This window comes from Equus asinus, chromosome 5 (genome assembly GCF_041296235.1).
Source record: "Equus asinus isolate D_3611 breed Donkey chromosome 5, EquAss-T2T_v2, whole genome shotgun sequence".
NCBI lineage: Eukaryota > Metazoa > Chordata > Mammalia > Perissodactyla > Equidae > Equus > Equus asinus.
Genome location: NC_091794.1, coordinates 73,337,214 through 73,363,642, shown reverse-complemented (window position 1 = coordinate 73,363,642; position 26,429 = coordinate 73,337,214). Strand labels below are relative to the sequence as shown.

Here is a 26,429-nt window from a genome sequence, read left to right as displayed (position 1 = left end):
GTTTTATATTTGTCCTGATTTTCTATTTCTTTTATCATCTTTTTGCACCTTCATTTGAATTTATTGAGTATTTTTAGGTACTCCTTCCCATTTCAACCCTTGATTTAATAACAACTATCTGTGTTCCATTGTTTTAGTGATTGCTCTAGGATTTACAGTATGCATTTTTAACTTAACATAGTCCACCTTCAAATAATATAGGACTTGTCTTACAACACTCCCCTTTCCTGTTATTATTTTCATACCTTTACTTCTACATAACTGATAAACCCCACAATCTATTGCTATTACTTTTACTTTAAAATGTCAATTATCTTAAGGAAATTAAAAAATAAGAAAAATTTTCAAGTTTATCCAAATATTTATCATTTCTGGTGCTCTTCATTTATTTGTGTTACTCTAATTTTCCATCCAACTATCATTTTCTTTCAGCCTGAGGAACATCTTTTAACCTTTCTTGAGCTTTTGTTTGTGTGAAAAATTATCTTTATTTAGCCTTCATTTCTGAAAGATATCTTTGTTGAATAAAGCATTCCAGGTTGACATTTTACTCCTTCAGCACCTAAAAATATCCCCAAATTGTTTCCTGGCTGGTATTGCTTCTGATAAGAAGTCTGTGGTCATTATTTTCAAATCTCTCTTTCCCTACATGGAATGAGTCTTTGTTTCCTCAAGTCTGGCTACTTTGAAATTTTTTCTTCTACTGATTTTCAGCAATTTTGAATTACTCCTGCTTGGAGTTACTAAGTTTCTTAGATCTATGAATTTATAGTTTTCATCACATTAGGGCAGTTTTGCACTATTATTTCTTTAAAATTTCCCCTTTTATACTAGCCCTTCTATTTCAGAGACTCTAATCACAGATACATTAGACCACTTTATATTTCCTCACAGGTCACTCAGGCTCCATTCTCCACTTCCCTCAACCTGTATTTTTGCTGTGTGTACATCACTTTGCACTGTTTTTATTGCTAAATCTTCAAATTCATTGATCTTTTCTTCAACAGTATCTAGTCTGTTAAATGATTTTGGGTCAATTTTTTATTGCAGATCTTATATTTTACTTCTAGAATCTTCATGTGGTTATTTTTCAATACTTTTCATTTCTTTTCTCATTAAGTTCCTGATTTCCTTTAAATCCTTAAGAATGTTTATAATAGCTGTTTTTAAGTCCTCACCTGCTAATTCCATTATTTTTCCCACTTATAAATGTACTTTTATTTTCTAATTTTTCTTCAGGTTGTGAGTCACATTTTGCTACTTCTTATATCTAGTAGTTTTTTACTTATTGCCAGACATTATGAAAATTACACTAATGAGTGCCTGCATATAGTGGTTTGCCTTTAAAAAGTGTAAAGGTTTATATTGACAGGCCCTTAAATCTCATGCACATCAAATTGATCCTTTTAAGATTTCTTTACAACCTTTTTTTTGGCTGGATCTAGAGCAGTAATTCTCAAAAGCATGCTTCACCAATTCATGGGATTCCTTGAGACTGACTTTACAAAAGTAATGCTAAGAAACTGCTGGTGCATTACCACAAATCAAAGTAGTGGTACTAAACTGATCTAGTAGTCATTTATTCTTCATCACCAAATACTTGCATTAGAAAAAAAAAGCCATGAAGTACAAAAATGATTACTTATTAAATCTTGATGCTTTTAATACTGTGTGTGATGAAACAGGAAGTACCCATTAAAGCATTTCTGCTACATACTAAAGAACAATGGTTGTCTTGAAGAAAAGCACTTGTTAGGGTTGTGAGATGAACTGATTTTTTTTTCACAGAGCACCATTTTTACTTGAACAAACAACTGCACACTATGTTCTTCAGATTTGCTATTTTCTCAAAAATGAACAAAATAAACCTCTCAATTTAGGGAAAACAACTGACAAAATATTTTGTCAATGATGAAATTTGAGCCTTCAAACTAAAATTTAATTTTGAAAATTTTGTATATGCCACTATAAGCCTGATAGCTTCTCAATACTTAAAATATTATCCTGTGAGATGAGTGGTGATATTAACAAATATGATTCATTGACATCATATAATGTAATGTGTCAACATTTGGTTGAGCTGCGTAACTAATGAACCAATATTTTCCAAATGACGATTTCGTATTACAAAATCATGCATTGAAAGTAAAGATATTTCAGTGTATTTTAATATAACAGAATACTAAACTTTCATTGATGTGGTTTCAGATTTTACAATGCAACTAATCTTTAAGAAACTATTACTTGCCAAGTTTTGGTACAGTATCAAATTAGAATATCAAATAAGACTATAAATTAATTATTTCTCATTAAGAATCCTATTTATGTTAATATGTAATAAGGGTTCACTTATGTTATTAATTAATAATTTTTTAAAATTTCTCAGTTTTAATTGCTAATATGGAAAATATTCCATTGGAGTCTATACTAATTGTCCCACAGCTTCAACAGTATCTTTCCTTTGGCTGGAAGGAATTTAACAATTTCCTAACCCCACCTGTGAGCTGAAGGAATTGTTTGACTTACCCTACGCTACACAGATCACTACTGAGCCGAAGATTTGAGGGGAGCATAATCCAGATTTCTGTAGTTTTTCTCTCTGTAGCTCTCTTTTCTCTAATACTCTGCCCTATAGATTCCAATCATCTCAGCCTCGTGGATCTCCTAGCTCTTTTTCTCAACTTTGGCAAGACTATTAGGCCTTGTTTGGGTTCCCCTTCCCTGAACAGTGGTCTAGAAATTTCCTCCAGGCAGAAATCAGAGGCAACTACAAAGTTCACCTTTTTGTTTCCCTTTTCTCAGAGCTCACAGGCCTATTATGCTGCCTGTTGTCTAATACCTAAAAACAGCTGTTTTATACATTTTGTTGAGCCTTCTAGGTGCTTACAGCAGGTACCATACCAGTTACTCATCTGAGGGCAGAAATAGAAATTCTTATAATTTCTTCTTTCTCATACAAAGTTTTTGCCAACAAAAATGCCAATGTTTTCCCAGGTTTGAACAGTTTCAAAAAAACTAACCAGTTAGAGATGTAGCTCATGAAAGCATATTTGGCCATTATTAGGCATATTAAGTCTATTTTACATGATAATGCCTACCCTTACATCGGAAATTATGGTGTTTTACATTCACATGGTTTTATGTTAACATGAATCATAAATTATTTCATTTAACAATTTATTTTATAGATTAATATGGATATTTTAAATGTTACTGAGCATAATAATTGTCTTTGCTTTTTTGTTTTTAACAGCAACTTTTATCTTGAACTTTCCAGTTCTCAAAAAGTTAAAAATAGAAATACCCTATGACCCAGCCATCCCATTACTGGGTATCTATCCTAAGAACCTGATATCAGAAATCTCAAGAGTCCATTGCACCCCTATGTTCATCACAGCATTATTTACAATAGCCAAGATGTGGAACCAGCCTACATGCCCAGAAACTGATGATTGGATAAAGAAGATGTGGTATATATACACAATGGAATACTACTCAGCCATAAAAAAAGACAAAATTGGCCCATTCACAACAACGTGGATGGACCTCGAGGGTATTATGTTAAGCGAAATAAGCCAGTCAGAGAAAGACAAACTCTATATGACTCCACTCATAGGTGGAAGTTAGTATATTGATAAGGAGATCTGATCGGTGGTTACCAGGGAAAAGGGGGGGTGGGAGGAGGGCACAGAGGGGGAAGTGGTGTACCCACAATATGACTAACAAAAATGTACAACTGAAATCTCACAAGGTTGTAATCTATCATAACATTAATAAAAAAAAAAAAAGGAAAAAGCCTGCCTCAAATCTTCGTCAGCAGTTACTCTAAAGGGATTTTGGCCTGCCCAACAAAGAAATAATTGGCAAAAGGTCATTCTGTTTAGTCTGTTACACTCCAATAAAGTGAAAACAGATTTACAAGCACTTTATCTGCCATTTAAATGCCTGAGAAACAAATAATTTTATATAGTTGTTTTTATTTTCCTTCAGATTCCCAAATTTTAACAAACACACTGTCTATATAATTTACTACTTTCTTTCAAGGTCATTTGGAAGGAATCTGCGATTTAAATTAAATTAAAAAAACAAAATTAATACATTCCAATTATTTCCTTTTAGAGAGGAAAATGTGTAGTGAAAATTGGATACTGGGGCTGTACTAATAATTTCCAAGCAGAATACAGCACATTGTTGCAATGTTATAATCACTAGGATGAAAAGCATTATCCTAGTTTTATCACTAAATGACTTAGCCAAATTAGAGGCCCTCGCTGGGCCTCAAATTCCACATTAATTTTTAAAAAAAAAGCTATGAATACATTTCACATGTCATCTGTTAACCATTTTTTAAAATTAAAAAATGTCAACACGAGGTGGTGCCAAAATGTCAAAACTTTCACCAAAAGAGATAGCCCGTCTCAGCAGACACAATAAAGAAATCAAACCTGTCACCTAAAAGAAACAAAATGTGCAATAATATCTCATGTGGATTCTTCCAAAGCACAATTCTCAACAGTGAATTTCTTCCCCCTTTTCCATTAACATTTTTTGTAGTATCAGAATCTTTTACTGCCTCCGTTCATTTCCTTATTTTAAACGTTATAAACCACCAGCCCCTACAGATACTTCTTTCAACTACGAAAGCTATTCTTTTGAGAAAAATCAGATTAAAGTTCCGTATCAGAAAAGGCATATTAGACCTTCAGGGCTATAAAGGACCAATCTCAGAGGCTCTTTAAAACTGCTCTGGGGGCTGGCCCCGTGGCCGAGTGGTTAAGTTCGCGCACTCCGCAGCAGGCGGCCCAGGGTTTCGTTAGTTCGAATCCTGGGCGCGGACATGGCACTGCTCATCAGACCACGCTGAGGCAGCGTCCCACATGCCACAACTAGAAGAACCCACAACGAAGAATACACAACTATGTACCGGGGGGCTTTGGGGAGAAAAAGGAAAAAATAAAATCTTAAAAAAAAAAAAAAATTTTATAAAAAAAAAAAAAAACTGCTCTGGGATCTGACTTACCCAAGAACAGGTGGTGATTTAACGGCAAAGACAACAAGGCAATGCTCCATTGCTTTTCCCTGTATACCATTCTGACCTCACAGATTCAAAGAGCAGCCCCTGCATATCTTGCTGCATGTAAATTTAAACAAAAAGATCATAATACCTATAATTATCAAAGAGTCATAAATATGTAAATATTTGGGGGATCTGAGACAAAAGGATTCCAGAAAATACTGCTCATTTTTACAAGGTTCTTTACAGTGTGTCACTGGGTCTTACAGGACTTGAGATTATACCCAACAATGCATACACTCTATCAGATTGCTCTAAAGGTTGATGTTTCACTGTGTCTGTGAGATTAAAAGACAGAAGTCTTTTTCCCAAACATTAATGTTCTCTTTATATTGAAAGAAACCTAAAGATTATAATTAATAGATAAGGGAAGTATTTAAAATAACTCTACAGGGAGCAAAAGTTCCTGTCATTTATGAACCATAATGATCAATAAAGATTATCAAATAATTTTCATTAGCAACTGTGTTTTTTATTTACCTCTTTGCTTCTTGTACTGCAGAGCCTTTGCCCAAATAAAGACACTCTTGTGCTCACCATTCATACAACAAGATTATTTTAAGGTTAATGAAAAGCATATTGGGCTGAAAGTTAAAAGACAGTCACTGGCTGTTCTGGGGTGTGCTACTAACTATTTGTGGGGCCATGGCAGGGCAACCTTCCTGAGTTTTAAGTTTTCACATCTGTAAAATAAAGCAGCTAGACTAAATAGCCTCTAAGGGTCTTCCAGTCCTAAATCCTCCTGTCCATGTTATATCCACTATTTGGAGGGTACTAAGTTTAAGTACTTTGTAGAATACAAAACTGGAGTAATATGTCAGGATGGGAAGGACTTCCTAATCACAAACATAAAGGGGAAAACTGTGAAGGAAAAGTCGAGCAGTGAAAAAATTTTAAAACTTCCTTATCTCCAAAAGCACAATGAATGAAAAGTAAACGAAAATGTAAATGGGGAAAATACTTGCAAAACAAGTGACAGATGAAAGGATAATCTCATTAATATATGAAAAGTTCTTATAAATTAAAAAAAGAAAGCCACAATAGAAAAAATAAACTTACATACAAAACAGTCACTAAACATAGCAGAGTATTAACTTATTAGTAGTAAAAGAAAAGTAAATTGAAAACATAGGATAAAATTTATTTCCAAACTGGCAAAGCTTTTTTCCCTTTTTTGTTGTGGCAAAATACCCATACTATAAAATGCACCCTTTTAATCATTTTTAAGTGTACAGTTCCGTGGCATAATGTACATTCACACTGTGTAACCAGCACCAATAACCATGACCAGAACTTTTTACCACCCCACACTGCGACTCTGTACCCACTGAACAGTAACTCCTCATTCCCATCTCCCCGAGTCCCTGGGAATCAGTATTATACTTGCTGGAATATGACTATTTTAGGTACCTCTTATAAGTAGAATAACGCACATTGTCCTTTTCTGTCTGGCTTACTTCTTTTAGCATAATGTCTTCAAGGTTCATTCATATTATAGCATATTGCAAAATTTCATTCCTTTTTAAGGCTGAATAATATTGTACAGTATGCATTTATAACACTTTGGCTTATCCATTAATCAGTCAGTGGCCACTTGGGTTGCTTCCACTTTTTGTTTTGTTTTTCTGTAAAAGTCCTGTTTTTCATTCTTTTGGGTATCTACTCAAAAGTGGAATTGATGGATTATATGGTAATTCTATGTTTAATCTTTTAAGGAACCACCATACTGTTTTCCCAGCAGCTGCACCATATTATATTCCCACTAGCAATGCACAAGGATTTCAATTTCTCCATATCCTCACCAATATTTGCTACTTTTTGGTTTTTTGATAATGGTCATCCTAATGCGTCTGAAGTGATATCTCATTCCGGTTTTGATTTGCATTTCTCTAATGATCCATGATGTTCAGCATCTTTTCATGTGCTATATTGGCCATTTGTATATCTTTTTTGAAGAAATATCTATTCAAGTCCTTTGCCCATTTTTTTAAAAAATTATTTTTTATAGACATATAACATTATGTAAGTTTAAGGTGTACCACTGTACCATTAGCTAACACCTCTATCATGTCACATAATTATCATTTCTTTTTTGTGATGGGAATGATTTTAATTGGGGTTTTTTTTGTTGTTGAGTTATAGTTCTTCAGATAGTCTGGATATTACTCCCTTATCAGACATATGATTTGCAAATATTTTCTACCACTCCATAGGTTGCTTTTCACTCTGTAGATACTGTCCTTTGATGTACGAAAGTCTAATTTTGACGAAGTCCAATTCACTTACTTTTTCTTTTGTCCCTGTGTTTTTGGTATCATATACAAGAAATCATTGCCAAAACCAATGTTATTAAGATTTTCCCTAATATTGTCTTCTAAATTTTTTTATCATTTTATCCCTTATGTTTAGGTCTTTGAGGTTTGTTTTTTAAATATCACAAACTGTTGGCAAGAGTATAAATTAGCATCCTCTTGACAGCAACTTAAACTAATAAGGCTCCTCTGAAGAATAATTTGGTAGAATACACCTAAACTTCAAAACTGCACATGTCCTCTCAAGTGGAATTGCACCTCTATGCATTTGTATTAAGAAAAATAGGGGCTGGCCAGTGGCGCAGTGGTTAAAGTCGCACGTTCCGCCTCTCAGCGGCCCAGGGTTCGTGGGTTCGGATCCTGGGTGCGGACATGGCACCGCTTGGCACCCCATGCTGTGGTAGGCTTCCCACATATAAAGTAGAGGAAGATGGGCACGGATGTTAGCTCAGGGCCAGGCTTTCTCAGCAAAAAAGAGGAGGACTGGCAGTAGTTAGCTCAGGGCTAATCTTCCAAAAAAAAAAGAAAGAAAAAGAAAAAGAATCACTGAGGTTCAACAAAGTTCACTGCTGTATATTATAGTGAAAGATCAGGAAGGGAGAGGAACTTAAAATAACCAGCAAAAAGAGAATGGTTCAATAAATCATGGTACAGGCTTTAAAAACTTCAAGCGTATTTTAAAATATGGAAAATGATCATGATGTAACAGTACAAGTGAAAAAAGCAGATGATAAAACATCGAATATAGTCTATCTCAATTTTGTAAAATACAGATTTAATATGATAGAATGAAACTGGAAATAAATGCAGCAAATGTTTAACTGTAGTTAGAAGCAGAATTACTGGCAATTTTTACTTTTTTTCATACTTTGCATTAATTTTCTACAATGAACACTGGAGCAGGAATGTGGGTGGAAATGAAGTATTTAAAAACAAAGGGAGGCAATTTCCATCCCAGAACTCAAGAAAGAAAGGGTGAACAAAGCAACTAATAACTATTGCAAGACGTTCTTCCAAGTGACAGATTTTAACCATGTATACTGAGTAAATGGGGAATTCATTACAGATTTTAACTAAGAAAATCTAGCAGTAGAGCAAAGAATTGAATGGGGAACAGAAAAGATGAAACCTATTAGCAGAGGGTATTAAAACAGCAGTTTTGTTCCTTCTTATTGATAAGTAGTATTCCATTGCACGACTGTCCCAGAAGTTGTTTATCCACTCACCAGTTGATAGACACTGAAATGTTTCCAGTTTGGGGTCATTATGAATAAAGCTGCAATGAAGATCATGTACAAGTCTTTGCGGGAACATATTTTCATTTCTCTTGAGTAAATACTTAGAAAGAGAATTGCTGGGTCATATGGTAAATACATGTTTTAATTTATCAGATCCTACAGCAAACTGTCTTCAAAAGTGTCAGTACCAGGGGCTGCCAGGTGGCATAGTGGTTAAGTTTGCGCACTCTGCTTCAGTGGCCGGGTCCAGAGGTTCAGACCTCAGAGAAGACCTAGCACTGCTCATCAAGCCTCACTGTGGCAGCATCCCACATATAAAGTAGAGGAAAATGGTCAGAGATGTTAGTTCAGGGCCAATCTTCCTCAGCAAAAAGAGGAGGATTGGCAGCAGATGTTAGACCAGAGCTAATCGTCCTCAGTAAATAAATAAATAAATAAATACTAGAATCAATTCATCAACATCTATTTTTTTTTAAAAAAAGCTGGAATTTTTATTGAAATTGCACTCATTCTATGGATCAACATGAGTAAAAATGACATGTTAACAGTATTGAGTCTTCTAATTCATAAACATAAATGGAGATGGAGATATATCTCTCCATTTATTTAGGTCTTTAACATTTCTCAGCAATGTTGTGTACTTTCCAGTATAATGCCCTGCATACTTTTTGCTAAATTTATCCCTAAGTCCTTTTTTAAATAATATTATAAAAAGGTATTATTTTTAAGTTTTATTTTCCAATTGTTTGTCACTAATATAAAGAAATACAATTGACTGTCATATTGACTTTGTATCTTGAGACCATGCTAAACTCAATTATTAGTTCTAACAGCTTTATTGTAGATTCTTTGGGGGTTTTATAGATAGATTATTATATCACTTTGAAAAAACTCGTTTTAAATCTTCCTTTTAAATCTGTATTTTCTTTCTTTTACTTGCCTTATTGCATTGTCTAGGATCTCCAGAAGAATGCTGAACAGAAGCAGCAGGAGTGAACATCCTTGCCATGTTCTCAATCTTAGGGTGAAAGCATTCAATCTTTCACCATTAAGTACGCTAGGTGTTAGATTTTTTCAAATGTCCTTTATCAGGTTGAGGAGTCTATCTTCTATTCCTAATTTTAGAGAGTTTTTTTTCAAATGGATATTGAATTGGTTAAATACTTTTTCTATATCTGCTGAGATGATTGTATGGTTTTTCTTTTTTAGCCTGTTAATAGGGTACACGAAATTTTTTTCAATCACAGGAGTGACATGATTATATTTGTATTCTTGAGAGATCACTTATCATAAGTTTCAATTTATTCTTTATAAATTGGTTATGCCTATATCCATTACTAGACTGTAAGTTCTATGATGACAAATACCATGCCTGTTTTCTTCTCCATGCTATAACTCAGACCAAATAATGTACCTGGATCAGAGTAGAAAATACTTATTGAATAAATAAACATGTGTAAACAAATACAAGGAGAGCAGGAAGCACTATGAAAAACTAGAATGGAGAAAGACTACAGGTAGAGAAAATAATTAGGAGGCTATCTGATTGAGAGTTGGTATTTCTGGGACAGAACAGTTAAGGGGCAAAGGATCTAATCTGATTAGAGAAAACAAAAAAAAACAGACAAAAATTTCAAGGTTTCTACATGCCTAAGAATCCTGGAGAAACGCAGGCTGATATAAGTCTATATCAGTGTTTGAGTTATTGTTATGACCAAGCCAGGAAATAAGGGCCAGGGAATTTGTTCTATTTTTCCTGGGTTACCACATACCCTTGAATTAATGTAAATCTTTATATCTTTAGACCAAGAATTAAATAATGTATGGGTAGGTCTCCTTGGTCTTATCCAAACTAAAAATCTATTTTCCAAGCTTATAAAGGAGTTCCCAAACCAAATCTGTTTGTGGAACAGTCTAACATCCTATAATGGCACAAATGACTAAAAGGGGAGAGCGTTGGGTGAGAAAAGGAGGAAGGAGGATCAGCTCAAAAGTACAGCAATCCTAAAATACCAAGATGCACTAAGTTTTTACAAGAGATTGCTGAGCTGACAGAAGAGGTAATAACTAGCCATGCCGTACATTAAGTGCATCTTCCTATTGCTTTCTCTTCTCCAGACTTCAGCTCACTATGATGGCAAACAAGCTGGCCTTAGAAAGGCAAGTAAAATGCTCTGAATTAATCATAAATTCAAGCTGTACAGGAATTGGGTCTGTAGGAAAGGAAGTCCTCAGCAAGAAAATATTGCAAACTATAAGAAAGGAAAAAGCAAAGGAGAAGATACTTTTTAACTCTAAAAGTTTCCATCCCATTATTCAATAAATGCATTCGACAAATATTTCATTAACACCTACTACTGCCAAATTCCAAGCATGATATAAAGATAAGAAGAAATTATGTCCATTTTTAAAGAACTCGCAGTCTAACAGAAAGACAGACTTGTTAAGAAACTATGGAACAACTGTCATACAAAGATATATAAAGTATAGAGAAAGCACACAGGGCGAGAAGTAACATCAATCACCATTTCATTGTGAGACTCTGAAACATCATGAAAACGTGGTTGCAAAAGTTAATTTAGGTTAAATTAATAGAAATGACATGTCTCAATCAAAGAAGAGAATAGATCAACTGTACTCTCTCAACCCAAGTTGGGCACTAATGTAAGTGTCACATCGTACATGCAGCACTGGCATCCTAAAATGAATCATGGTTCTAAAGAGAAAAACTATCTGGGGACCAGCCCCGTGGCCAAGTGGTTAAGTTCATGCGCTCTGCTTCGGCGGCCCAGGGTTTCACCAGTTCAGATCCTGGGCGTGGACATGACATCGCTCATCAGGCCATGTTGAGGTGGTGTCCCACATAGCACAAGCACAGGAACTCACAACTAGAATATATAACTATGTACTGGGGCGCTTTGGGAGAAGAAGAAAAAAAACAAAGAAGATTGGTAACATTTGTTAGCTCAGGTGCCAATCTTTAAAAAAAAAAGTACCTGAAAGTGATGCCTCAGAAAAAAATGACTGTAACAACAACTAGCACCTAGAGTACGCATTTATTCCCATTTTATTGAGATATAATTGATATATAACATTGCATTAGTCCAAGCTTACAGTATAATGATTTGATATATGTATATATTGTGAAATGATTACCACAATAAGTTTAGTTAACATCAATCACCTCACATAGTTACAATTTTCTTCTTGTGATGAGAACTTTTAAGATCTACTCTCAGGGGCTGGCCCCGTGGTCGAGTGGTTAAGTTTGCAGGCTCTGCTGCAGGCAGCCCAGTGTTTCATTGGTTCAAATCCTGGGTGTGGACATGGCACTGCTCATCAAACCACGCTGAGGCGGCGTCCCACATGCCACAACTATGAAGGACCCACAACAAAGAATATACAACTATGTACCGGGGAGCTTTGGGGAGAAAAGGGAAAAATAAAATCTTTAAAAAAAAAAAAAAAGATCTACTCTCAGCAAATTTCAAATACACAATACAGTAGAGTCACGTGCTGTATAAAAACATTTTGGTCAATGACTGAGTGCATTTACGACAGTGGTCCCATAAGATTAGTACCATATAGCCTAGTGTACAGTAGGCTACACCATTCAGGTTTGTGTGAGTACACTCTATGATGTTTGCACAATGACAAAATCACCTAATGATGCATTTCTCAGAACACATCCCCGTTGTTAAGCAATGCATGACTTTATTAACTATAATCACCATGCTGTACATTATATCCCCATATAGTACGCATTTTAATTTCAACACAACTCTGTGCAACGGTTGAATGAATTGAAGATGTTTATCCTAAAGAAATGAGGAGAAATAGTACCATCTTTTAATATCTAAAGCACTGTCAAGAGAGAAAATGTATTTACCTTGTATAATCTGTCTCTGAAAGCAAAGTGAGGTCAAAGGAATGGAGCTTACAGGTGGCAGCTCACCATAAGGAAAAACAAACACAAACAACTGGCACCTCTTTTTTTGCATGTGATTGGTGTAAAAAATGTTTTTATTTATAAAATTTTAGTCAAGAGTTGCTGAACAATGGTATTACTGCCTTAAAATGAATGAGCATCCCATTGCTAAAAGTATTTAAACACATACCAGATGGCCCTAAGACAAAAATGTGGAAAAGACTGCTTAGTTCATGGCCAGTTAGACCAAATAGTTTTTACAGATCCCTCCAAACCCATTAATCTCCATGAAACAACAAGTCACTTACTCTCTTTTGTCAGTTCTCACATCTATAAAATGGGGATACTGGTTCTGGCTATCTCAAGGTAATGTGAAAATAAGTAAGTCAATGAGTATAAAAGGGCAGAGGCAGGGACTGAGGATCAAAAGAAGGGTAGCATGAATCTGTTACCGGTGGAAAAGGAGAGGTTCTATTTAAGTGTACTTTTTAGCTAACTGAAGACCACAACACTAACTTTATGCTCAAGAGTGCATATTCCTCATTATTTCTCCAGACACACCATTATCATTCCCGCCTCTGTGCTTGTCCTAGCCTAGAATAAACTTTCCCCCTACTTTTTCCACGTCATATTTTGACTCATATTCATAGCCTGGTCCCTCTCTGAAATCTTTCCTGACCACCCCCACAACCCTGTATATTCCCTTCTCGTACTCTCACGACACTAGCTAAAATTGAATTAACTGCTTCCTTTTCAATATCTTCATAGCACTCTGTATATACTTTCATAATAGAAATTATTTCATTGGAAAGATCATGAGTTCTAGATTCAGTTTAAGACTGAATTCGTGGTTCAAGAATTCTCCGAGCCTCAGTTTATTCATCTTTGAAATAAGGGAAGTAACATCTGCCTCACAGTGTTGTTGTAAGGGTTGTATTATAGGAAGTAAGCACAGTGAACATAGTGGCTGGTGTACAGTATGCAATGTGTGTATGTGTATGTGTGAATAAATGAATGAATGAATAAGTGAATGAATGGATAAATGCCCCTTATTTCCATGTCTTCTTCCCTCCTCCTATCCAAATATAGACTGTGGAGTCCTCTAGGATAAAGACTGCCTTATTTAAGCATAGCCCAAGAATTTAGCATATTAAGCCCCAAGTAATCAACAAACATCTATAATAAAATGAATTATTCTGATCACACAAAAGTCTTTTGGAATTTACTTCCTAATTTGCAGGAGTTATTGCTAAATATGACCTTGGGAAAGTAAAGTGTTATTTACTATTATAGCCATTACATTATGTATGTTTACTCCTTTAAAAAGAAAGAGCTTATCTTAGAATCTTTCAAAGTAAGATGATAAGGAAGTATCAGAGAAGAGGACACTGAAAGATGGATGGCAGAAAATAGAGATGTTAGGAAACATAAGTCTAAGCTTATGATCTTTATTGTGCTGCTTTGAAGATAAGACAACAAAAGTGATGTGACGGATGAAAGTAGTTGGGGAAACAATCATTTTAAATAAAGTAAAGTTTAAAGGCTTTTATAAAATGGCAACCTTAACCTATATACCAAACTGATAACAGCAAGGAGTAAGGATGAAAGAAAGGGAAGATATTCATTTCATTCTTCATATACTTCTCTATTTCAAAAAATTTTTACGGAAAGTACAGTATTTAAAAATGTGAATCTAAAGAACCATTTCTAATGCATAAGTTAAAATAAACTATGCACATTAAGACCACAATTTGAGATGCTGCTTAGATTTTAAAATGATTTTATAAATAATTTGGGGAGTGCACAATTGTTGGCATGCAGGCAACAGACACCAGTTTGCAGAAGAACTAAAGAATAATGCTATTAATACACAACATTTGCTGTTTTTCTCCCCCCAAAGTACAAGCTATGATCAGTTCTCTTGTCATTTCATGCTCACAACATCTGCGCAAGGAAAATAAGATTGCTACTCTTTCCTTCTTTTCGCATGTACTAATAACCAAAAAACCCCTACTTATATAGTGTTTACTATTCATAAAGAGTGGCTGAGACACAGAGGGGTTAAGGTATGTGCCAAAAATTACATAGTTAATCTGAGTTGCGGAGTTAACACCAAACACTAAGTTTATAGATTCAAGACAAAAACTGGTTTGAAATATCCTGAACTACTTTTTCAGGCTCAAAATGCACTCGCTGAATGTTTTAACTCTTTCCATACTCATCTAATTTTTTAAAAACTAAAATGGTATCCAATATAATAAAAGTAGTTTTAAGAAAGTAGATTAAAAACAGAGAAGAAAATAAGGCAAATGGTTCAAATAACATACCTATTTTTCTGATACATTCCAGAAATGGAACTAAGGCTATACTGAATAGGCCAAGCAAAAGTAGGTTTGCTGACAGCACTGGTTCAACAAACTTTATTGAACAAATGCCTGTATGTTACGTTAAATCCACTGTTAGATATTACAGACATAATAATACACAGTAACTCCTACCCTCAGGATCCCACTACTTCAGACTAGATAGTATTTTATAGAATAACTAAGACTTTAAAATAATTCTTTAAATTTATTCAAGATGAGAAAATCCAGAAGGATTTTGTACTAAAATGAAACTGCAGTAATAAATAGAACACTAAAAACATTAACAGATAAATGTAATTACCACTAGGTGTCACTGTGATATAAAGTTCTTGGCTGCCTTTAGGCTTGCTTTTCTATACTTTGTTTGTATTCCTGGTAGTAATATAAAAAGCCACACTATCTTATTTAGCATCCCTTTGCATTTTAATATTTATACGTATACATAAAAGTTAGTATTTATCCAATTCCTTAATAACAATAAGATGGTCTATAAGCTAACAATTACATTGCAGATCATATAAACTTTAATGAGTATATTATTTAAATTTCCTATAGTAGCTGAATTAATATACATATGCTCATTTATTGAGCCATTTATTTTCTCAACAGATACTACTCTGTGCTAAACATTGGCTTGAAGAAAGAATTTAGAGAATAAGACCTGGTCTCTGAGTGTGAGAAGTTAACATTCAGAAGGGCAATAGGAAACACAAAGAAGGACTAAAATGTTTTCAAACCCATTTTAAAAGTATACACAACATTTTATGGGATCACAGGAGATGAATCAACTATGTCCATGGAGGTTAGGAAAGGCTTCATAAAGGGGAAATATTTATGTGGGGTATTGAAAGATGAGTATGAGTTTTCCAGAAAACTAAAACACGAACAGGCAAATCAAATAGAATGTAGGAAATAGGGAACTACTGAAAGACACATGAGGAAATCTATATTCTAGAAAGATCACTATAGGGCAACTATATAAAATACTATGGTTAGAAAGGAACTGAAAGAATGGAAATTAGAGAAATGATTTGAATAACTCATGAAAGAAATTAATTCCTGAACTGTAACAGAGGGGATCAAAATAAAAGAGGGATTCAAGTGATAACTGTGATAAAACTAACAGAACTTCATTAATCAAATACAAGGGAAGAAGTGAAAGAGGAAAAATACCTTTATCAAGTCCCAAATATCCTGAGTATGCCTTCCATAGTGATGCACATCAACAAATCAACAGTGAACACAAAGAAGGTACATGACATGATTCTCTGACTGGCATGTAATTCATAATAAGAGAATAACTATAATCTAGAACAAATAAAAAGTTGGAACAGGTAGGAGAAGCAGGAGAAAGTGCATATCATACACTAACAACATCTGGTTTACAATTCACTTTGAATCAAATCTTACTTACAACATGTTTGTAACTCTTTTAAAGATTGGCAGCTAAGCTAACAACTGTTGCCAATCTTCTTTTTATTTCTTTTTTTTCTTTTTTTATTCTTCTGCCTCAAAGTCCCCCAGTACATAGTTGTAGGTTCTAGTTGTGGATGCCTCTGGTTGTGCCATGTGGGATGCTACATCAGCGTGGCCTGATGAGTGGTGCCATGTCCGCACCCAGGATCCGAACCGGCAAAACCCTGAGTGGCTGAAGCGGAGCACGCAAACCTAAGCACTCGACCATGGGGCCAGGCCCTATCTGTAACTATTTTAACTGTATTCGTTTTCAAACAGAATGATGACTTGTTTGCTTCTATTCTACCATACTTGGACACAATGAACCAAATTCACTGCTTTTACAGTGAATTATAAACCCAACAGTTTACAAGATGTGATCCCTGGAAATTCTATCACAAATTTCTATAACAAAGCTTTAAAGTAGTTCCACAGTCATTTTCTCCAAATTAAGATAGAATAAAGTGTAACATTAATATACATAATCCAGAGAAGCCAGCATTTGTGATCACTATCCTTGAAACGAGCAGGGGATTTCACTCCAACTGAGTGAACCAATGAAAAAGTGACTCAAAGTGATCAAAATATCCATGAACTTCCACCATACATCAAATATTCCATCAACAAAAAGAACCAGGCCACTTTGAAATAAGACACTGTTAACTACTCAGCCACATGCTACATAAATATCAGTTAAAATTTATTTAACTTTAACTAGACTGCATTCCAGTTTTCTTAAAACAGATAAAAATCTTGGATAATTTTAAGATTTAAAAGAAAAACTGTGATATGGCACTGCATTCCTTCCCCTATGATAATAAAAATACTCTAAACTAACAACTAAGAAAGCAAAGACCTAGTACCACCCTACTTAAGTATCCCCTACTAATACACCAAGAATGCCTTAGGAATATTACTGAAAATCCACATGAGTAATAAGCACAGTCAATTCTGACTAATTTCTATTGTAAACATAAATAAATCTATTTTTCAAATATCAGTAGAAGGGTTTTGGTGACCTTAAAAAGACAAATTCACTCTAAATATCAACAAAGAGATAGAACAGAACCAAACAGAAATTTTGGAGCTAAAGAATATAATAATTGAATTGAAAAACTCACTAAAGAGGCTCAACAACAGACTTAATAAACCAGAAGAAAGAATCTTGAACCTGAAGACATGTCATTTGAAATTACCCCCATCAGAGGAGGAAAAAAGCATGAAAAAGAGTGAAGAAAGCTGAAAAGACTTATGGGACACCATTCAAGGACCAATACATGCATTACAGAGGTTGCAGAGAAGAGAAAAAAAGAGGAAGACAGCTTATTTGAAGAAATAATGGCCAAACACTTTCCAAATCTGTGGAAGGAAACAGACATGCAAATTCATGAAGTACAAAGGATCCTCCCAAAAATGAATCCCGAGCCCACACCAAACCATGTTAAACTCAAATTGTCAAATCTGAAAGCAGCAGGAGAAAAGCTTGCCATACACAGGGAACAATCATCAGATTATCAGCAGATTTCTCAGCAGAAATCTTGCAGGCCAGATGGGAGTAAAATAATATATTCCAAGTGCTGGGGGGGGGGGGAGGGGGGGGAACCTGCCAAACAAGAATGGTATGTCCAACAAACCTGTCCTTCAAATATTAAGGAAAAATAAAGACCTTCCCAGACAAACCAAAGCCAACAGACTTCATCAATGCTAGACCTGCCTTATAAGAAATGCTAAATAGGGGCTGACCTGTAGTGTAGTGGTTAAGTTCATGTGCACTCCACTTCAGCAGCCTAGCGTTTGCTGGTTTGGATCCTGGCCCAGACGTACACATCATTCATCAACCATGCTGTGGCGGTGACCCACATACAAAATAGAGGAAGACTGGCACAGATGTCAGCTCAGGGCCAATCTTCCTCACCAAAGAAAGAAAGGAAGGCAGAATGCTAAATAGAGTACTCAAATTGCAACAAAAGGACACTAGACAACAACATAAGTCTATAAAGCTTGCTAGTAGAGGTAAATAGACAACTACAGAATACTGTATGCAAATACAAATTACTGTAAGAGTGGTGCTGGTAGAGAACTCAAAAAGCAAAAGTATAAAAAACAATTATAACTATAAAATATGTTAATGGATGCATAATATGAAAAGATGTAATTTGTGACATCAATAATAAAAAGGGAGGGAGAGTAAAAGAGTAGAGTTTTTGTATATGATTGAAGTGATCAGGTTAAAATAGATTGTTATAACTATAAGATGTCTTATGTAAGCCTCATGGTAACTAAAAAGAAAATACCTTTAGAAGATACGCAAAAGAAAACAAGAAAAGAATCAAAGCATGAGACTACAAAAGAAACCAACACAAAGGAAGACAGCAAGAGAGAAAGAGGCACAAAAAAGCTACAAGACCGAAAGAAAATAATTAACAAGATGACAATAGTAAGTCCTCCCCTTTCAGTAATTACTTTAAATGTAAATGGCTAAAATTCCCCAGTCAAAAGACAGAATGAGTAAATGGATTAAAGAAACAAAATCCAAACATATGCTAACTACAAGAGACTCATTTTAGATTCATGGACACATACAGGCTGAAAGTTAAAGGATGGAAAAAGATATTGTATGCAATTGGTAACCAAAAGCGAGTAGGGTGGCCATATTTACACCAGACTAAATAGTTTGTAAGTCAAAAACGGTCTCAAGAGAGAAAGAAGGATATTATTTAATGATAAAAGAGTCAATTCACCAGGAAGATGTAACAATTATAAGCATATATACATCAACATCAAAGCACCCAAAACATGAAACAAACAATGACAGAACTGAGGGAAGAAATACACAACAACACAATAATAGTACAGGATTTCAATAATGAGTAAAACTTTCAGACAGAAGGTCAGTAAGGAAACAGAGGACTTGAACACCACTGTAGACAAAATGGACCTAAGAGACATACAGAACATTACACCCAACAGCAGCAGAATACAGATTCTTCTCAAGCACACATTCTCCAGGGCAGATGACATTTAAGTCACAAACAAGTTTTGATAAATTTAAGAAGAAAGGGGTAGAAGGAAAACTGCTATTGATATTTTGTTTTATTATATTGTGGTTGGAAAACATACTTGGTATGATTTCAATCTTCTTAAATTTGTTAAGACTTGTCTGTAACCTAACATGTCATTTATGCTGGAAAATTCATAAATATGTGAAAATTAAACAACTTACACTTGAACAACCAATGGGGCAAAGTAGAAATCTAATGAGAAGTTGGAAAATATCTTGAGATAAACAAAAACAAAAACACAACTTATATCAAAACTTACGGGATGCAGGAAAAGCAGTACTAAGAGGAAAGTTTATAGCAGTAAACACCTACATTAAAAGAGAAGAAAGATCTCCAATAAACAACTTAAATTTACACCTTAAGTAACCAGAAAAAGAGGAACAAACTAAGCCCAAAGTTAGCAGAAGGGAGAAAATAAAGATTAGAGCAAAAAGAAATAAAAAGAGAATAGAAAAAACAATAGGAAAAAAATCAACAAAAGAGTTGATATTTGAAAAGATCAACAAAATTGACAACTTTTAGCTTAAACTAAGAAAAAAGAAACCAGAAATGAAAGAGGAGACATTACAACTGATGCCACAAAAATAAAAAGGATCATAGAAACCATTATGAACAATTATATGCTAACAAATGGTATAAGCTAGAAGAAATAAGTAAATTCCTAGAAACATATAACCTACCCAGACTGAATCATGAAGAAATAGAAAATCTGAACAGACCTATAACTAGTAAGAGATTGAATCAGTAATCAAAAACCTCCCAACAAAAAAAAGTTCAGCACAAAGTGGCTTCATTGGAGAATTCTATCAAGGATTGTAAACAAAAATTAACATCAATCTTTCTCAAACTTTCTCCAAAAATTGAAGAGGAGGAAACACTTCCAAACTCATTTTATGAGGCCAACATTACCTTGATGCCAAAGCCAAAAAAAGACACTACAAGAACAACAACAGTAACAAAAAACCCTACAGGCCAATATCCCTGATGAATATGGATGCAAAATCCTCAACAAAACACTAAACCAAATTCAACTGCACATTAAAATAATCATACATCAAGACTAAGTGGAATTTACCCATGGAATGTAAGGATGGTTCAACATATGAAAATCAATCAATGTGATACACCATATTAACAGAATAATGGGAAAAACATCACATGATCATCTCAACAGATGGAGAAAAAGCATTTGACAAAATTCAACACCATTTCATCATAAAAACACTCAACAAACTAGGAATGGAAGGAAATTACCTCAACATAATAAAGGCCATATATGAAAAGCCCACAGCTAATATCACACTCAATGGTGAAAACTAAAAACTATTCCTCTAAAAATCATAAACAATGCAAGGATGCCCATTCTTGCCACTTCTATTCAACACAGTATTCAAAGTCCTAGCCAGAGCAATTAGGCAACAGAAAGAAATAAAAGGTGCCCAAATCAGAAAGGAAGAAATAAAATTCTCTCTGTTCGCAGATGATATAATCTTATATGTAGAAAATCCTAAAGATTATACACACACACACACACACACACACACACACACACACACCCTCTACTAGAACTAATAAGGGAATTCAGCAAAGTTGCAGGATACAAAATCAACACAGAAAAATTAGTTATGTTTCTATACACTAACAACAAATAATCCAAAAGGGAAACTAATAATCCCATTTACAACAGAACAAAAAGACTAAAATACATAAGAATAAATTTAACCAAGGAGGCGAAACACTTGTACAACGAAAACTACAAAATATTGATTAAAAAAATTAAAGAATAAATAAGTGGAAAGACATTATGCATTCATGGATTAAAGACTTAATGTTGCTAAAATGTCCATACTACCCAAAGCAACCTAGAGATTGAATATGATCCCTAGCAAAATCCCAATGGCATTTTTTGCAGAAATAGAAAAAATGATGCTAAAATTCATATGGAACCACAAAGGACCTTGATTAGCCAAAACAACCTTGAGAAAGAAGAATAAAGCTGGAGGCCTTGTACTTCCTGACTTCAAAACATTTTACAAAATAAAACAGTATGGTACTGGTATAAAGGCATATAGACCAATGGAACAGAACAGAGCCCAGAAATAACCCACACATATAGATCAAATGATCTTTGACAAGGTGCCAAGTCTATACCATGGGGAAAGATGGTCTCTTCAACAACTGGTGCAGGAAAAACTGGATATCCACAAGCAAAAGAATGAGACTGGACCTTTATCTTACACCACTCACAAAAATTAACTCAAAATGGACTAAAGACTTAAACATAAGATCTGAAACTATAAAACTCCTAAAAGAAAAAGCTCTGTAACATTCCCAGTGATTTCTTGGATATGACATCAGAAGCACAGAAAACAAACGTACAAATACACAAGTGGGACTACATTAAAAAGGTTCTGTGAAGAAAAAGTTTGGGAGCCGGCCCCGTGGCCAAGTGGTTAAATTCACGCGCTCCACTTCGGCGGCCCAGGGTTTCGCTAGTTCGAATCTTGGGTGCGGACATGGCACCGCTCATCAGGCCATGCTGAGGCAGCATCCCACATGCCACAACTAGAAGGACCAACAACTAAAAATACACAACTATGTACCGGGGGGCTTTGGGAGAAAAAGGAAAAATAAATCTTTAAAAAAAAAAAGAAAAAGATGAAAAAGTTCTAGAGATCTGCTGTATAACAATGTGCATATAGTTAATAAAACTATACTGTACACTGAAAAAGTTGTTAAGAGGGTAGATCTCATATCATGTGTTTTTTTTTAACAAAAAGAAAAAAGGAATGTACAGGAGACTATTTTGTGGCATGAGGATGGGCACAGGGAGTCATGGCTGGACTAGAAGAGGAATCCAGGTGGAAGGAGCCACAGGTACAAAGGCCCTGAGTGGGCTAATAACCTATTCAAGGAACTGAAAGAAGTCCATTACAACTTAGGCATGGTGAGCAAGGAGGAGAGTGGTAATAGATGAAAACCAGAAATACAGTAGAGGCCTGAACAAGCAGGGACTTACAGGCCATGTTAAAATATTTGAATTTTATCCTGAAAACAATACAAAGTTTCTAAATGGCTTTAAATAACGGAATAACAATCTGATTAGCATTTGGGAATGATCACTTTTAACAGCCTTGCTTTTCTCTGCAATGTACCTCAATTAATAAAATTAAGAAAGAATCTACCCTAAAGGAACAAAGACAAAATTTTTGAAATATCTGGAATTTAGATTTAAGGAAAAACTACATTAAAACAGAAATTAATATAACTTCTGGTTCTACAACAAACATGAATCAAATAATCTGAATCACATATGAGTTCAACATAGTTTCTCTATAGAAATTTGGTAAAGTCTGTCCAAAAATGGCAGGCATACAACACTTGGATTTTCCTTTGACAGGATAGTACTGAAGCATTTATTCAGTTGGCAGGGAGAAGGAATGATGGGAATGTGTCTTATTTCTCATCTTTCATTAACCATAGAATGAAAAATCAGTGAGCTTCAACCATAAAATCCGCTAAGCAATGTACTTAATAAATATGGTATTTTTTAAGCTCTTAGATGTTTGATGTGCATCTGCCCTAAAACAGTATCATATACCATTCCATTTATGTGGAACAAAAAAACGTACTCTCAAACTTACGTCAATCTCAACACAAATCTCAACACAAAATAGAGCACAATAATCTGTACGAAAAAAACATCAGTTTCAATTTGCCTTTTCCCCTTCTTGTTGGCAGTCAACTCAAAAGAAAAGAATATGAACTGAACGTTTACCTAATGAATTGTTTATTGGTGAAGGCTTTATGATAGGAAAAACCTTACCGACGGTACAGCTGTCTTCAAGTACCACATCAACATTTCTGTCTCTGTACTCAACCCTGAAGTCCAGCATCCGAGGTTGCCTTTCAACAATTTGCCTAGATGGCATTACAGGTCGAAACGCAGAAGAGGAAGAGGAAGGAGGAGCTGGAGCTGGGCGATTTGCTGGATCAAATGCAGGTCCTGGAATAGTCTCGCCTCCATAGTCACTGAAATATTGACACAAAAGAAGGATTATTATCAACCAAATCATTACAGATGACCACTAAGGACCCACTCCATACTTGGCTTGTATTTTTCTTCCTATCAAATTTACCAACCTGTGCATCAAGGCCTAACTTAAGTTCTACCTGCTCCATGAAATCTTTCCGAGTGACTAAAGGCCACATTACTCTCCCTCCTATCCTTGCCTTTCTATGTTTATTATCAGTACCATGTACATCATTTAGCATTTAATTAGATTTTTGCCTTATGTTGTTACGATGTTGGTAAAATAACATTTTAAACTTTGAATTAAGAACAGTATCTACACTCACTCTCATTTACTCACTGAATTATTATTACTTCTGCTTTCCGTAAAAACTATTTCAAAACTTTACCATTCTTAAACCTCCCTTCTCCCTATCTCACTTTTCAGTCTTAAAAGATATCTTTTTTTCTACTTTGCAGAGAAAATAGACGCCATCAAGAGGAAATTCCCTTACCTCTCTGACATCAAATCCACAAATTAACTTGCACATGCACTCTTTTTCTCTCTTCCCATAAAATAGAGATGACATCATTCTATCTATGCAAAATCTAAAATCATCTTCTCATTAGCTCTACATTATGGATTGTCCCTTTTCTTTCCAGTATCTTCAACACGGCCTTTGCTTCTGGATTTTTCTCAATAACATTTAGACATGTTCAAATTTCTCCCTTCTTAAAAAATAAAAATGAAACCCTGGCTCAGTCCACTTAATAGCTGTCTCAGTTGTAAAATGGAAAATACGTGTGAGGATTAAATCAGAAACTGTGTATGAAAAGCTAGCACAGTGCCTGGTTCCTAGTAAGATCTCAAACCTCAAACTTAGAACACCCAAAGTTTAACTTACTAATGTTTTCCCAAGCCTGATTCTCCTCCATTATTCCTCATATCAGCTACTAAAGCTAGAAACCTCTGGCATTATCTGTGACTCCTTCTTTCTCAACTCCCACATCTAATTAGTCCTTTCAATTCTACCTCCTAAATATCTTTTAGATAAGTCATCCATCTTTCTCCTCTGAAGCTGCCATTCTAGTCCAAGCCACAATCACCTCTTGTATGGACTATTGCAACAGCCTCCTAACTAATCTTGCCATGTGTGCCGTTGCTTTCCTGCATTTCATTCCATTCCACCACTAGAGTGAAATTAAAGACAGAAATATCTTCATATCATTTTCTTCAATACTCCAATTGATCCAATACTTCAATACTCTGCTCTTCGTATAAATAAAGTGGCATACTAGGCCCTGTATGATCTTAATCCTGTCTTCCCATCCTTACCTTGTGCTATGCTATCTCCATCTCTCTATGCTAATAGCCACAACAGCCTTTCATTTCTTCTGTCTCACCTTGATCCTTCTCATTTCATGGGGGAACATAAACTACTTCTAAGAATATTCTTTCCTTCCCATCCCATCCGAAAACTCCGTCTTTGCTCTAGCTAACTATATTTATCCTTTATATCTCAGATTGGATGTTTTTCAACTCAGAGCATGTTTTACTACCTCAGACTAGTTCTAATTCCTTGCCACTATCAATAATTATTTATTTAGTGGTATAATTAATCATGTGACACTTAAGTTCCCCACTAGCATATAAGTTCCACAAGGACAAAGCTCATATTTGTGTTTTTAACAGCTATATCCTCTGCACTGAGCTCAAGATTTTATCCATAGAAGGTACTCAAATATTTGACAAACTAATGGATAAAGGAATAATTATTAAATAATTTGGTTTTTCTCTGACTTAATATACCATACATATTGTCACTTTTTTCCTTCACTGGGAGAAGTAGAGAGGGAGGGAACATGAGGAATGCTTCCACTGAAACATCATTTTTGTATATATCTTCCACCCACGAGAACTACAAGCTCAGTTCAAAAACATCTTTTCTTCCTGAATTTAAGGATAAACAATGGACTGGGAACCTGAATAGAAACAACAAGATTGAAAAGACATGGCAAATTAAGCACTGTTCATACAATTGAGCAGGAGAAAGTATTTATATTTACTTCACACTATTGCTTTGATCAGTGTTTATCAAATCATAAATTACATAATTGATTTAACGAGTTGTGATCAGTCTTTTAAAGAATAGAATAGAATTCAAATTATCAGTGTATGTCACTTAATAGTTAGGACCACATATTGTTTCACAAAACTTTTGATTCTAGTACATATTTGTATACGTGTGTTTCGGATTCCAGGGATTTCTCATTATAGGTCATAGTCAAAAAAGTCTGAAAGTGACTAGCTTAGATCTCACCAGAGTTCAGATACTCTAGCAATCACTGATCCAAAGACAAAAACCTACCCTTTCTTGCAGTTGTTAGATTCAAGAAAAGTAATCTCGGAAGGAAGACATGGGAACAGAGAAAATGTCCAAAGCAGGAAAGAACATCACTATTGGAATTCAGAGTGAGCTCCTAAGTAGCTATGAACAGAATCTGGGCAATGATACTTCACATCTCTAAATTTTGTCACAACTTCTCCATACTTAAAAAAATAGCTAAAGTTAGGAGGCTGGTCACTGACTTACTGTTTTCTTAACTCCAAATACACCCTTCTATAGTCTATTCTGTGATGCTGGGGCTAGGCTTCTGCAAAATTATGTTTTTCCTTTGGCATATGGTTTCCTGATAGATGTTGCCATTAGGGGATCCCAGAAAGAGATTAGTAGTTAGGAGGACAGGAGTAAAGACTTCCTTCTGCTTGCATGAATTTCCATCAGCATCACCCTCTAGCTTTCAGTTTCTGCTTTTTTCAGCCTATAACCAGCTTCATTATTAAACCAGTTTCTTGACATACCCAGAGATACCAGTAACAGCTGGACAGTATGCATTCCACAGAAGTCTGATCCTCAGCTCCAAGTGGCCTCTCTGAGCTTCAAAGTTCTGTTAATCCCTTTGTTCCCTAGAACTAAGAGT

General features: G+C 35.0%; 1 protein-coding gene across 5 annotated transcripts in view; it reads right to left on the bottom strand.

The window, feature by feature from the left end:
* The window catches only part of FAF1 (Fas associated factor 1), a 472,685-nt gene that overhangs the window by 289,002 nt on the left and 157,254 nt on the right, over positions 1–26,429 (bottom strand). For all 5 annotated transcript variants that reach the window (XM_044770763.2, XM_044770762.2, XM_044770761.2 and 2 more), the window contains one exon: positions 23,262–23,467. In XM_044770763.2, coding sequence (XP_044626698.1) covers positions 23,262–23,467 — 206 coding nt within the window. The remainder of the gene's footprint in view (positions 1–23,261; positions 23,468–26,429) is intronic.